This window comes from Carassius carassius, chromosome 22 (genome assembly GCF_963082965.1).
Source record: "Carassius carassius chromosome 22, fCarCar2.1, whole genome shotgun sequence".
Classification (NCBI taxonomy): Eukaryota; Metazoa; Chordata; class Actinopteri; order Cypriniformes; family Cyprinidae; genus Carassius; species Carassius carassius.
In genome coordinates, this window is record NC_081776.1 from 4626375 (window position 1) to 4642589 (window position 16215).

Genomic DNA, 16215 nt, shown 5'->3' on the forward strand with positions numbered 1-16215 from the left:
TATGAACATAATTAGGGCTGCCCTCAACTAAACATTTTTCTGGCCGACTAGTAGTCGTTTATTTTAAGCATTAGTCGACTATTTGCATGTTTTACAAAAAAAACCATTTAAATCATTATAATGAGCCTTTAATTTCATACATAGCCTAATAAGCGATCAAGAGCACACATAAAGCTTGTCACAGCACAGGAATGGTGAAGTAATGATGATGAATGTGTCAGGAAAAAACAGTAAGATTAAACTGCATTAACATTTAAATAATCTATTGATAAACTAGTGTTTTCGGCTTAAGAGATGAATTCGGCGACACTGACTCGTCATCTCCACAGTAGTGGATGTGCCTGCTGGCAAGTTTCATATGGATTACATAATCTGAGAATATTAGTTTTTTCAGATTTGAATTGTTTCATCTGAAAGTAGACATTTCACTCATTTCACTCATTTCACATTTCACGGTAAATTCCATCAGGTGCGTGATTTCACATAGAGCAGCTGGTACTACACAGAGCCATTGTTAACTGAGAAGATGCGCAAATCCACGTTCATCATCAGCGTTTATTTGCGCAACTAGACAGTTAACAACGGCTCTGTGTAGTAACAGCGGCTCTATGTGAAATCACGCACCTGATGGAATTTACCGCTGATTAGATAACCGGCTTTACTGGCGAGATGCGCATTAACGATCGGCTGATCTCGATCGGTGCACCCCTAAAAATTACAATAAAATGTTTTTTTGCTTATTGGTAAAAATGTAAAAGACTTTTTTAAGATGTTTTGTGGTCCAGGGTCGGTCACACACAATGCGATATTGCCTAATTGTCAGTGAACTATGGCTCTGTGTAGTGAATTCTGCTCAATCTGAAAGCAGGTGATGATGATTTACTACTAATAACAGGACTGGCTTTACTGACAAGATGCGCATGTCAATCGAATGTGATTAATTGCACAGTCCTATGTAAATCCATGTTAAATCACAAATTACTCTGGTACCATCTGATAAAGTCAATGTGTACCATGATACAGTACTATTCTGAAAAGGATCCTTGTAAGTTTTTATTGTTGTTGTTATTTATTTATTTTTTCTAGTCATTTCATAGAGTTTGTAGACACTGTTTTAAATGTTCCATAGTTCTGTTAGTACTGCATAGTGTAAGAACAGATAGTCATTTAAAATAAGAACTTGCATGTTGTTAATTTTAGAGAATGAACTTTTTGCAGGATTTTGCAGTGATGAATTGGAGGGAGTGTGCAGTCAGAATGAGAAGATAATAAAATTTGTAATTAACCATGGTCCTTTGGGCCTGCCCTGGATAATATTTCAGAGAGAGTGCGAAAGCATTGCAAGAGCAGTGAATGTTCTTGTGCTATTTTGTGAAGCTCTAGCTCCATCCGTCATTTCCTGTGTGCCCCGAGTGTCCTCTCGTCTTCCTGTCCCTCACAGATCTGTCTGTTTCACGTCTGTCTCTTCTGTAGACTTGCTGTCAATAGGCTGATCATCACTTTCGTAACCATGGTAACTGCAAATGGATGTTCCAAAAAATGGCTTTAGATAAGGGAGAGTATGACACCTTGGCTTCAGTAATTACCCATGATCCTCTTTTGCATTACAAAAAAACTTAAATTAACAGGTGGGCATAGAGTTCGATTGTGTTTGAAATTTCAGTGATTAATAGAACAACCCTCCAAACTTTCATCTAGCTGTGTGTGTGTGTGTGTGTGTGTGTGTGTGTGTGTGTGTGTGTGTGTGTGGCTCTATGACTCAGGGCTTTTTACCTAAATTACAGGCTTCTGCAACCCACTGGTCGTCATATTAGTCATGACCTAAGGGAGACGTAGACACACAAACACACACACATCTCTGGTAATATCTCGTCAATCGCACCCACTCACTTGTATTTGTGCCAACAGCCGTGGATAAGTGTCAGCATGAATCACACAGCATTATAAACTTTTTTACTGTTAGTGTGCAAAACAATGAAAACTTATTTGAAGCGTGGGGCAGATCGATATGCATGGGCACAACTGCACATGCAAACTCATTTCTGAAATATACAACACATACAACAAACTTACCTAGACAGCACTTTTAAGTCATCATAGGTGGACTCCTGAAGTGAAGTCTGCTTCAGGTGGTAAGATACTTTGTTCTGGTCATGACAGGACATTTTTAGATTGTTTATGTATTTCATTAGTGTTGGGCTGGCAAACTCCGCCCAAAGTGAAATCTCATTGGTCCTAAATCCTTCTCAGTTTGACTGTATATGAAACATTAAATATCAAATTCTTTAGAGAAAAGGCAATCCCACAATGCATTAAGAGATTTTAAGGAAATGCATACTATTATTAAGTGATAGTAAAGACATATATAATTATTGCTACACTATTTGGGATAAAAATCCCAATTGCATTGGGATTTCTGCTAAAATAAATTGTAATTGCAATTTAAAATGCAATTTTAAGACGCTGGTTGCATTAACTGCTTAGACTAGTCTCAAATTGTTACTCATCGAATTTCTTTTCTTCAAGACTGGTCATACCTTTTTAAATTCAGTTGCAAAAAGGTTGATTGGTCTAATGTGAATCCAAAAAAGTAAGACTGATTACCCATCGGCTAACTGCTAGTATGTTAAATGTCAAATGAATGTTGTTCTTTCGAAGTTTCTATTCATCAAAGAATCCTGAAAAAATGTATCACGGTTTACACAAAAAAATAAATTAAAGGGGTCATATGATGCTTTTTTAAAGAACATTATTTGGTGTATTTGGTGTAACAGAATATGTTGACATGCTTCAATGTTCAAAAAACACATTATTTTTTAAATACTGTACATTATTGTAGGTCCTCTATGCCCTGCCTCTCTCAAACACATCGTTTTCTACAAAAACCCTGCTTCCAACAAGAGCAGCCTGCTCTGATTGGCCAACTGGCCCAGTGCAATGTGATTTGCCGATCACAACAAGGACTGGTCGGAAATGTAACGCCCCTTTCAATAATCGTGAGCTTCATCTTTCTAAATAAATGTAAAGACAGTATGTCACCTTACTTTCACTTTCACTTTAATAATGTCCTTAGTTTTACCATAAGTTCAAGCCTGAAAGGGGAACAGTCATGTGACAGACACAGTGATGAAGCTCGTATGTGTTTGCAGTGCACAAGCCACTCTCTCTCTCTCTCTCTCTCACACACATAAACACGCGATTCGCAAAACTCTACATTTGAACATTCAATAGCAAATACTTAAACTAATAACAAAACATACGTACAGTAGCTGATTCAGAAGCGCCAGATCGCCGTAGCAAAGTCAGAATGACCTCCACTCCTAGGTTTACGAAACGGTCATCCATAAAATGTATTGCTGTTCTGTTGTAAGTAATCTTAAAGATTCCTAAATGCATCTACTTTTGGAAGGCCAAATAAAGTGCTTTTGCTTTCGCCTAGATACACACAGCATCTCTCTGACATGGTTGCTTCAACACTGAGGTTGCGTGAACATCTGGGTGGCATTACGCAAATATTTCCACATACTGATGTAGATATGTGGGCCCGTGTTTGAATGAGTCGTTTTAGGGGGGCATGGCAGGAGTCTTAACTTTGATAAACAATATCTCTTTGGATTTGAGACTAGTCTTTGCAACTTCACAGATCTTCTTCATGCACAAAGAACTTGTAACACTCCAAAGAGAAAGGAAAAATTTAAATCCAATCATATGACCCCTTTTATGTTTTCAAGATTGACAATAATTATAAGAAATATTTTTTGATCATCATTTAAATTATATTAATATTTTACTATATTACTTTTTTTTACTGCATTTTTATCAAATAAATTGTCTTGGTGAGCAAAAGTGACTTTCAAAAACATTTAAAAAAAAATCTTACTTTTACTTACTTTTACTCCCTCTTACTTAACTTTTTAGGTTACACCACCAAAAGTCATTCTTAAGGGTTAACATCGAGTAGAAATAAATCCTTTAAGATGTTTACCACAGTTTTAGGATGCTGCCTAAGAAAGCAGCTTCTTATGTAAGCAGTAACAAGCATGGCAGCACACACGGTTCTGGATCAGAGATTTTAGTCTCATATTTCTATGCACTCACTGTGATTAAATCAAGAAATGATATGCAATGGTTTCCCTGGGAGAATGAAATACAGTATGCAGAAAGGCTTTCACATTAAACACTGTATGGCTCGTTTTCTTTAGCTATGATGGATGTCAAATCCCCTGCCATTACTAAGGGAAGGGTGATACATTATTTCGGACAGTAAGATCAATAAAGCGTCTCACTACAGTTACAAGGTTTCCTAGCAACAAGCGTGCAGGGTACTTTGATCTGATCCGAACATTCTAAATATTTTGGAATATTTGAAATGTTTTCGAAACATTCCAAAAGCATGTTTTCTGTAGATATCAGATTCATAACAACTAATTAATGTCAACTACAGATACATGTTCACGGATGTCTAAATGTGAACAGATCAGTGGTTGAAATGTTGCACACATACATCAAAGCTGTTGACGCTTCCAACAGTTCATTTATTTTTGCAGTGCAGACTATTGATCGCTGCAGGCAAAGAAACCAATTGCAATGATTAATTGTCGGAAGGTAATAAATTATGAGTTCTGCATGCCTTTGTGTGTGTGTGTGTTAGTTTCGGGGTTATGTTGATGAATTGTTGGGTTAGACAACTTAAAGGAATAGTTCACCCAAAAATGAAACTTTGCTGAAAATGTACTTACCCTCAGGCCATCCAAGATCTATAGGACTTTGTTTCTTCAATGGAACCCATTTAAAAAAAATTGCTTTACATCACTTGCTCACCAATGGATCCCCTGCAGTAAATAGGTGCCGTGAGAATGAGACTCCAAACAGCTGATAAAAACATCACAATAATCCACAAGTAATCCAGTTGATCAAAATAACATCTTGAGAATAAAAATAATGCATGTCTGTAAGAAACAAATCCATCAAGATGTTTTTAACTTAAAATGAGTCCTCTATCTATAATATTGTTTTATTCAGTGAAAGTAATGTTGTCTGAATCAGGAGAGAAAAATGCACTGATATGAGAGGAAAAACTGGGGATGGACTTTTTTTTTCTTACTAGAGGAACCATTATTTTGGACTAAACATATTTTAATTAAAACACCTAATGATGGATTTGTCTCTTACAAACTAAAGACATTGACACACTGGAGTTGTGTGGATAACTTGTGGATTATTGTGATGTTTTTATCAGCTGTTTGCATTTGTATTCTGACGGTACCCATTCACTGCAGAGGATCCATTTATGAGCAAGTGACATAATGCTAAATTTCTTCAAATCTGTTCCTATGAAGAAACAAACTCATATAGATGGCCTAAGGGTGAGTACATTATGAGGTCATTTTCATTTTTGGGTGAACTGTTCCTTTAAATGGTCTCAAGCTAAGATAGTTTCTGTGCCCTCAAACACAGCATTTTCCTGCAGGTTATCTTGTTTTAAATTACATCTTCCCTGGGTTTGTTTATTTGGCATCTAATTTGAGAATTCAGCACCACACGGTATGTGTAATAGTTTTTACTACATATTCCAACCTAGACTGTAATTGCTGCCGTGGCAACAGCACTATTGAATTTATAATGGGTGTGCATGTGTGTCTTGGGGGCTGATGTAAACGTTCATCTAATCATCTAGCACGTGTATGTGTGCTTATACACACATGATCAATGAATCTAAATCTTCACAGCTCCTGCGTCAGCATAACCTTTTGCGCAGAAGGACTCTGATTAAACTCTATATTCAATATTTACTACCTGTCATGTGATCATGTGATCTTAGACACAGCTACAATTTCTCATCTTCTATACAGGAAGTACATGGAGGAAATTGAATGTGCACTAATCCATTCACTAATCCACATGATCTTCTGTCTGGATTCTAATTAGGGGAATTAACCCTTTCATCACCTTGTCACTGTGGACTCAGAAACTGATACATTCTGGAGAAACTGATACATTCTGGTAATATGTATTTAAGTACATGTATATAGTACTATAGTAGATACTTCTTGCAGTGAATATTTGTGAATTATGTAGTAGTACATACAATGGTTCAAATGTACAGAGTTCTACACTACATACAGAAGAGAAATTATGGGTACTGTTTGTCCTAATGTGTCCATATCAGTTTCAGGTTTTGGTTGATGAATTGTTGGGTCAAATGACTTTAATGGTCTCAGGTCTCAAGATGTAGCTTCTGTACCCTCAACACACAGCATTTTCCTGCAGGTTATGTTGTTTTAAATTAGATCTTCCCTGGGTGTATTTGTTTATTTGGTATCTAGTGTGAGAATTCGGCACCCCACAGTTTTTACTACACACTTATTTATACGTAGAACTACATATTTAGTTATACATATTTTGACCTAGACTGTAATTGCATACTTGTAGTAATGCACAGAGGCTGAAATGTATACTAAAGGGTTCTACACTACACATAGAAGAGACTAAAGGCCCGTTCACACCAAGCACGATAACTATAAAGATAACGATAAAGATATAGTTCTAAAAATCGTTCCCAATATTAAAGAATAGCAGAGTCCACAATACAACTATAACGATAAAGGCATAGAGAAACGGTATCGTTGGAATCATTTTCAGAACGATTTTTTTTCCAGCTGATGAACGATACAAACATTGACATCCAATCAGAATCCACTCTGCTATAATGAGCTTGAGGATTTAAAGCAGCAGACACACGTGAGCTCAGACGTTATCGTTCGCTGGTGTGGACGCTAATATCGTTATCTTTATAGTTATCGTTCTTGGTGTGAATGGGACTTCTATATTGTACATAAATATTAACTCTATAAAATAGAACACACTAGATAGGGTGTAATGCAGAGTATACACTTACTACACACACACACACACACACACACACACACACACGTTGTTTTTGTGAAACAATTAAAAATATGTATTATTTAATTGTATGTACATTTTACATTCTATGCCATAGGCAGTAAAAAAAATCAGTTTAAAATCTCCAACTTTGAATTTTATTAGGGAAAGTTTTTTTTCTTATATATATATATATATATATATATATATATTTATTTTTTTATTTTTTTATATATATATATATATATATATATATATATATATTTTTTTTTTTTTTTAATTGTTGGTGACATGACAGTTTAATACTATCATGACACTGAAAACGATACACATTTTTATATTTTAAATGAAAGAATCCCTGATTTTATCTGCTTCAAATATTGGCCAAATAAGGCTAATAGGAATCATTTAAAATGCCATTATTGGTACCTCCATACTGTATACTACACAGTGGCTTTCCCGTTTCCTCCTCTCTTCTGTCTACTTAATGAAAAAAAACTTGAAGTAAATTGTTTCTGTCAGGTTCAGCTGCTGATCTGTTAATCTGAGTGTGGGTTAGATAGAAAAGAGGAAGTGGTTTGGATCTGTGTTGAGATTATCTCAGCAAGTGTGCCTAATCTAGTAGGAATGTAACTTTATTTTTAATGTAAGTGGAGCATTATCTTTCTGTCTGGTTTTGTGAGACTTTGGAACCACGTCCAAACCAACCCTTGGGCTCATAGTTTAACACAAACCCACACACACTCAGGGAGGGAGAGACACATACTGTAATCATGTTCTTCAGTATTTTCATGGCGACATGCATCTGGTGATTTTATGGAGCCAGTGTATAGAAGTGGCATTAGAACACTCACAGGATGCTGTGCACAAACAACCTCTACTTAATTCAAAGTTGTGTGGTGCAACTCTGTTTTAATGGGAAATCGGACATCTCTAAACAAGCGATTGAGGCTTGGGCAATCAATTGCACTGGATTTCTGTTCTTGCTTTAACATACTTTGGCAGTGGGAGTGATTCCTTCAACATCAAATGGAATGGCGATTCGTTGTGGAAAAATGCTTACGAATACTTAAAGCAGAAAATAATTGAAATAAGCCATTGTATCTCCAATGGTGATTTGCAAAGTAGTTTTTTGAATTTGCTAAATAATGTAGTCCTTGGAGAATGAAGACTGTTTTATGCCCTCAGTTTCTCATTTCTAAGGCTTTATATGCTCACTTGAGTAGTTGATTACATCATCAGTCTCTCCATGTGCTCTTCTTTAGAGTGCCGTAACAAAACTGATTTGGACTGAAGGGTCAGACAAAGGGAAGTGTCTAGGATGCATGAATACCCAAATTCACCATTCACTGCAACATTTATTGACATCAGGTTAATGAGTGACTGGGAACTTGCTGAAATGGAAAATATTTTGCAGTCAGAAGGAAGTAATTTAAAGTCATTTATCAGTGCATCTTAAATCAAGATTTTACTGCATATAATGATTATACTACTTAAAATGGCACTTGTAAGCTCATTTCCACATTGAGTTCTTTAAGGAAATATTCTTACCCCCCCCCAAAAAATTTTTTGTTTATGTTTGGTTTATTGTAATCACAAATCTTTTTGTCTTTATAAGTCGACTGTATTCAGATATTGCATACTATCAATGTAGTATACACTGTGCATTCTCCAGAAATGATTCTAGCATGCTGATTTGGTACTCAATTTCTTATTATTATCAATAAATCAATTCCCTTTTTTTATTATATATCTCTCAGCTGAGCTTTTCACTTAAGCTTGATGTTTTAACATGATTTCATAATTTTTTTTCTGATGCATAGTGTAATTATCATTCATTGAGGCCGTGTTAATCGTACCTCAATTCTGTTCTCTTTAAACCAGTTCTCATTGTCTGTCTATTTCTCTCTCCAGTTTAGGCAGTCATAAGTGGATGTTATGTGTATAATTTGTCATCTGTTCCCTAGAGGAGAATGCATTGGCACAGAAACCCTTCCAGCGAGGATGTGCGACGTGGTGCATGAGTCATTGACTGACAATAACCGCGGCTCTGTTCCCTCCCGTATGAGCACTCGTCGATACATATTGACATACAGTTTCCTTAGCAGCAGCATAACTCACACATTCATACGCAAATAGCTCTAGGAAACTCCATAGCATTATTTCCACACAAATCACACAATATTTCAGTCATTCGGCACAAGCCGAAGGGGGGCCGTAGCCCTCATTTTAGAAGCACAAATTCAAGCACATTTAGAAACACACAAACTCATTTTACTGCTCACCAATTGTGTTAGGAATTTGAATAAACTCGTAATTGGTGGAAGACACCAATATTTACAGAGCAAGGTTGGTGATGGGTGATATAATGCAGTTTTATAGCAGTGTATTTATGCATATATATAAACCTAAAACAAAATTAAAATTAAAACCATTAAAAAGCTTTTCTGTTACTTTATAAAACATATAGAGTAATAAAAAAAACCTAATAAAAATCACAAAAACACAAAATTATTACACCTTTAAATTATATTAAAAATAAAAACAAAAAAAATACTATAATTGTATATCAAAGATACTAAAATGACTCTGTTTTACAATTGTTTCGACAGCAAATTAGATAAAAACAAAATTGCTGAATAACTATATCAGTGAAACTAAAATGAAAGAGAGTTTATATTACACAGCAAATAAAATATAGGCAATATTACTGAATTTAAATGCATGCATTTTATGCAGTATTTCATTAAAATTCATGGAGATATATTATCAAGGCTTTACATTTAACTGATAATAGTTACTGATAATAGTTAAAAATTACCACTTCTGTTACTTGTCGGTGCCAATTAATTGATATATTGGTTTTTCAGGACCCCCAAGTTTAAGAATCAAATTAGGCCTGACCTTGACCATATCTAGAGACCTAAATATTATAGACATGGAGGAGGGTGCTTTTTGACTGCCTAGCAAATATCAGTACAATCACAGTATGTTGTCCTCATCATTTGCTCCCTTTTGCTTAGTTCTACCTCTTTCCTTGCTGTGTGAAATGCAGTACAGATGTGATGGTTGCTGGGGAGCTTAGAGGAGTTGATTTTGGCTCTGGTGTTGCATGCTTGTTGTTAGCAGTCCAGCCTGAATATGTCTTATGACTCATGTTCATGTTGCATTGAACAGAGCTGAGAAAATATGACAGACTTGACTATGACATGACAGACAGGATTCATTTGGCAGAGGGTTGTGTTATGGATAGTGTTGCTTTCGTCAACGAAAATTATGACTAAATATCGTCATCAACAAACCTTTATCACGTGACGAAGATAAGACGCAACGTAAATGTTGTTCATGTGACGATGACTATAATTAAATGTATAATGCAGTATTGTTGACAAATAAAAAAAGATACTAAATGCGGTTTACAAAATAAAATCTATGCTAAAATGTCTCTTCATTTTCGTTGACCAAAACGAGACGAAACGAAATGTTATAACGTTATTCCGTCTCGTATAATATTGTTATTATTTTGCAGTATTTCTGTTTCCTGTGTCTCACTTCAGGGGCGTCATCGGGTCGCACTGTGCAAACGCAGGCGACGTCACTTCCTCAAGCCCCAATGACTACAATACCTACATTAGCGGTCTTGGCCACTTTAGAGCGCTTGCATGCGACAGGAAGTAAGTTCGCAAGACTGTCCCAGATACTAAAAACAGCAAAGCGCAGCGCCCTTAATCCACACTAAATCCACATCCACACTTAGTGTTTCCCATCATGCATCATGTTGTGGAAATAAATCGTGAGACTTTTTGCAGAGATCTCGTGAGAGGTAACGGAAACCTTTGCAATGTATATGAAATATTAATAATAATTAGATATTACATATGATTTGGTAGAAAAACAGTGTTTTTACGTTTTATTGGTGCAAAGATGAGTAGTGGTGATATTTATTTTGTACATTTGCAACTGATTTTTATCACTTAATTAAAAGCACCACAAATTAAAATTATGTCATGTTATGGGGACTACTGAACAGACATTTAGAAATTGATTTTAAAATAAAAATAAAATAAAGCTATGTAAACACTTGCATTTTTACAACACTATAAGTGTGTCCCATCAGGTAATGGAAAGCTCGACACACACTTGTGGTCTTCATGCTCACTTGAACACTTTTTGCCAAATACAGGAAATATATGTCATATAAGTTGTCAAGTGTTCAAGTGCAAAGACCACAAGTGTGGATTTTTGGACAAGGCAAAAGTTAAGTCTGACACAGAGAAGGGGACTGATGTGTGTACTTGTTATATGTTTGGTTGGTAAAATAAATGTTGTAAATTCAAATCAGAGCATCTTCCATCACTGGAATGGATGTATTCTTGAGTCTATAAGGTAACAATAATATAAGAAGATAATTTTTTTTGAAATGGGTTTGGCTAAAAGAAAATTTTGGTTTCGGCTATACTACTAGGTACTTATACTATATTGACTGGGTTAAATAGAATTGCATTACTGAAAAGAGACTAAAATACAATTTTCACTGACTAAAACTAGAATAAATGTCATCCGTTTTTGTCGACTAAAACTAGACGAAAATAGTCATGGATCATTCTGACTAAAATAAGACTACAATGCTCAGACTTTTAGTTGACTGAAACTTGACTAGACTAAAAAGAGTATGAACGTGACTAAAACTAATAAAAACTAAAATGACAGCTTCACACAAAGACAAGACTAAAACTAAAATTAAAACAGGCTGCCAAAAACAACACTAGTTATGGATGGTAGTTGACTGTTTCTGTACTCATTTCTGTATATTTAATCCTGTCTGAGAGTATTCTTTCTTCAAAGACATTCATATAGAAGCGAAAAAGAAAGCGCTAAGCAAGTGAATCTCACAAAAACACGTCTGGGTTATATTTAATCTCAAAATCAAAAGGGAAATTATATTTATGAGAAATTATATTTTATGACAGAAAAATCAGCTGAACTAAGATGTTTTGCATTGTGACATTAATTTCATGAAAAAAACAACACACACACACACACACACACACAGACATATATCATATATTGATAATACATATCTTGTTTTATAATATCCAATTTTAGATAATAATATCTTTTTTTTAAATACATGAAATATTAAGATATGTTTTATATATATAAATATATAATATTAAAATATTTTTTCTTAATTTTACCTTTTGATTTTGGGATGAAATATGTATTAAGATCAAATTTGTTTTTGATCAACTTTGTAAGATTCACACAAGAACTAACATGATAGAAGATATCAGAAACATGAAAGATAGGCTTTACAGAGCAAAAACATTGCGTGTGTGACTTGATAACAGGAAGCCTCTGGCCACATGTCCAGTCCTGCTGAAGAGTGTGTTTGGTGTATACAGCAGCAGCAGCAGCAGCAGCAGCAGCAGCAGCAGCAGCATAGCAACAGTGTGAGATTGCTCAGCAAATATTCCCTAATTCTTTGCTCAGTGATTTAAAAGCTTTTACGTGTGCTGGCAGATGGCAGATGAGATGGAGATTTTCTAAGGGACATCATCAGCAAATGGGTTTTCTCAAATGTCAGGCCACCCCTCTAAACACACACACACACACACACACACACACACACACACCCACACACACACACACACACACACACACACACACACACACACACACACACACACACACACACACACACACACACACACACACACACAGAGCTGATCATTACTTAACTAATTCAGCTGAACTCAACTTAAAATGAAAAAGTAAATGTAGGTAACCTTACCTTATACTGATCTCATTCTCAGTAATCACTGGATTCAAGCTCCAGGTGTGTTAGCCAGACGAGCTCTATCAGTGATAGTGTAAGGGAAGAAGATGAACCACTCATAGATTAATGAATATGAAAAATCACAGCGGTCAATACCTCTCAGTCCCACCTTTATGTTAATTTTATGTATGTAATTGCATAATTGAAACACTATTTAAGCAAATTCTTAACAAAGAGTTTCAAGATTTTTCCTCATTCAAATATAGATCTTTACTTAAACTGACAATGTTTGCAATGCAGCTCTTGCACTTCTTAATATTAAATCAGTTCAATCTTGTTTGCTTGATTCAAGCATTGTTTAGTAGATGCTTTTGATTATGTTGGATTTACATTTGAAATATGATTGTGTCAGATCTCATGTAAAGTCTGTATGAAACAAAATTCACTCATTTATTTTCTAAATGCATGTTATTTATCTTATTGTGCTAGATTCATTCATGCATACACTGAAAATATACAGAAATTGCTCGTAAATTTCATAACTACTAACAAAAATGGGAATAAAACATCCATTTCATTTGAAGTTAAAATTTCATTAAAATTTGGAAGTAGAAAGACACTACATTGATCGAAAAATCAGTTTTACAGTGTATATTTATAATTTATATTTATTATATATATAAGGTATGCCCTACATATTTTTCTTTTATAATAATACATCACAATGCAGAAATAAAGATCTATCACTTTTTCCATCACATTGCAACATTAATATTAAGTAGTACTGTATTTCAGTTGAACTTCCAAAAATGAAGTGTCGAATAATTATGCAAATAGCTTCCTACAGACAGTATACTTATTCCAGGTTCAGGCCTTCTGGAGTAACCTGATGTTAAGTTCCTTGCTCAAGGACTGGCAATAACTTTACAGAACTTGCAGAAAACTTAAACACCACTCTGCTGATGCCTTGCAAAGCACCGGTGTTTCCTTCGGGAAATGCAAGTAGTTTGTAAATAGAGTCACTATTGAATAGTGTATGAAATTAGAGAGGACAACAGAAGGCTTTTAGCACTGACATATACATACAAATGCACACTTGTGAACAAACACTTGGAAATGTTGGACTTAAAGCAACAAATTCATACTAATTTCATACTATGCAGCTTGGAATTATAAATCACACCATGTTCATTTGCTTAAGCAAAAGGAGAACCAGCCTTCCTACTGAGCCTGGTTTCTCCTAAGGTTTTTTCTCTCTACTTTTTCTCCACACCTGATGGAGTTTGGGTTCCTTGTCAGCATCGTCTTTGGCTAGCTTAACTGGGGTTTAAAAGTCACTTAATATTCAGTAATATTATTGTTTTGACTGCAGTGACACCATCAGATGAGAATAATGTTTGATATAAATTATTGTCTTCTGTACATTCACTCATAGCTGAATCAAATTCATTTAATAATTGATTAATTTTGCAACATCAACTTTATTAAACTGAATTGAATCAACACTGAACTGAGTCGAGCAGAATAATGACACTATTCTCTTCTGGAGAACTGCTTATGGCTAAATTGAACTTGTTTCATAATTGATAAACTTTTTTCAGTTATTGAACTGAACTAACACTGAACTGACTTATGAAATAATGACACTGTTGTCTTTTTTAGAGCTTCTGTACAGCAGAACTTGAATTTGAATTTCTTGATTAGTATCGTAATACTGCTTTGAAAAAATCTGTATTGTATGAAATGCTAAATAAATTAAGACTTTACTATGAAAACACTGAGGTCCAGAAGTTTGACAATACTAATTTGAATGCATTTTTCTAAAACAATTTTAACATTACTGTGCAAGTTTTAGATATTTAACCTCATACTCTAAAGTTCAGTATTGTAATGATTACCATATTGATATTTACATGATGTTTAAAATAGTCCACATGGTCCAAAAACATGGTAATATAAAGTTTGGCTGAGAAGCAACACTAATGTTTCATTTTTTGACGGTATCAATTGCTTCTGTTATACTACATGCATTAACTTGTAGCATCCAACTAACACTGTCTATATTTCCCAGCTCTGCAATCAAAACTGAAGCCATAAACTCTCTTTTCTTTCTCTTTCAAAGGGGTGCATTTTCAGAAGTGGTCCTGGCAGAGGAGAGGTCCACAGGAAAGATGTTCGCTGTGAAGTGCATCCCTAAAAAAGCGCTGAAGGGGAAGGAGAGTAGCATCGAGAATGAGATTGCCGTTCTACGCAAGTGAGTTCCATCTCCCGTATCACACCTGTACCCATGGCAACAGCATCACCCGTCTCTTCCACACTCTTCATTCCCTCAGTTTGCCAGTTGATAGGAGCTTGTTTGCCTGAGGTTTGACCTCCAGTTACCGTGGTAACTCTGGTGCCCTTGTCCAATTACAGCAGGGAAGCTCCCGCAGATGTTCTCTCTTCCGTGCGAACCGTATCCATGAGTGTGGACAGAGGCTTTGACTGTGTTTAGAATTTATAATAAGTGCATGCTTACTGCATACTAAACGCACAATATATACTGTTTGCTTCCTATTAGCATTTTTTTCGGACTATAAGTCGCATCAGTCCAAAAATACGTCATGACGAGGAAAAAAACGTATATAAGTCGCATTTATTTAGAACCAAAAACCAAGAGAAAACATTACCGTTTTAAGTGTATGCTACACGAGCACTGAGCAGCATAGAGCGCCCTCTCGCGGCTGGAGACGGTAATGTTTTCTCTTGTTTCATTTCTATCGGTTCATGTCAAATTAATTTTGATAAATAAGTCGCACCTGACTATAAGTCGTAGGACCAGCCAAACTATGAAAAAAAGTGCGACTTATAGTCCGGAAAATACGGTAGTTTTAAAAGATAATATGTGCAGCAATAAACATGAGTAGAGTTGATATGATTTTTGCTTTAAATCCAATTTTGTCAAATATTCTGTAATTTTAAGTCATTTTAGTCCAATCACACTGCCTTTGAAATATTTATTTATTAATTATTTATTTATTTTATTCAGCAAGGATACATCAAATGGATCTACTGTATATTTTGATATCATATTTGGAATAAATCCAATTTTATGAACAAAAAAAAAGGAAAGGAAAGGATAGGGAAAAAAAAGTAATTTCAGCCCGTTTTAGTCTAATCACACACTTACATTTAACAGTTTTTTTTTTTTTTTTTTTACAAATTAATACTGAAAATAGATAAATTAAGTAAATGCAAGGATGCATTTACTTTATCAAAAGTGACAGTAAAAACATTTATAATGTTTCTTCAAATTATGAAACTTGTGTATTAAATAAATTTGTGTTTAAAAAGCAGGTCATATGGGTTTTTGAAAAATATCTCTATTGTAGTCTTTAACATAGCAATTCCTAAATGAAAACAGTCTGCAAAGTTGTTAATCAAAAAAGTGCATGATAAATAAAGATATTGTCTCTTAAAACAGAGAGTCGGCTCAGAGTCACCTTAACGAGTCGTTATATTTTATATTATCTTATTCCTATTACCGGTATACGTCACTGGTTAACACACAT

The 16215-nt window shown here is 34.9% G+C and overlaps 2 protein-coding genes across 4 annotated transcripts in view; one reads left to right on the forward strand and one right to left on the reverse strand.

Annotated features, from left to right (window-relative positions):
• The window catches only part of LOC132098752 (coiled-coil domain-containing protein 3-like), an 81727-nt gene that overhangs the window by 33813 nt on the left and 31699 nt on the right, over positions 1-16215 (reverse strand). The window contains exons 4-5 of one of the 3 annotated variants that reach the window (XM_059504914.1): positions 1774-1821; positions 1374-1517 (exon numbers count right to left, since the gene is read on the reverse strand). The exons of the other annotated variants lie outside the window; for them this stretch is intronic. Of the exons in view, the coding sequence (XP_059360897.1) occupies positions 1774-1821 (48 nt within the window). The 3' untranslated portion in view covers positions 1374-1517. Of the gene's footprint in view, positions 1-1373; positions 1518-1773; positions 1822-16215 lie in introns of those variants that run through there. 3 annotated transcript variants of the gene reach the window in all.
• LOC132098750 (calcium/calmodulin-dependent protein kinase type 1D-like) overlaps positions 1-16215 on the forward strand; it is a 57279-nt gene that overhangs the window by 20340 nt on the left and 20724 nt on the right. Inside the window, exon 2 of the mRNA XM_059504912.1 lies at positions 14787-14918. Coding sequence (XP_059360895.1) covers positions 14787-14918 — 132 coding nt within the window. The remainder of the gene's footprint in view (positions 1-14786; positions 14919-16215) is intronic.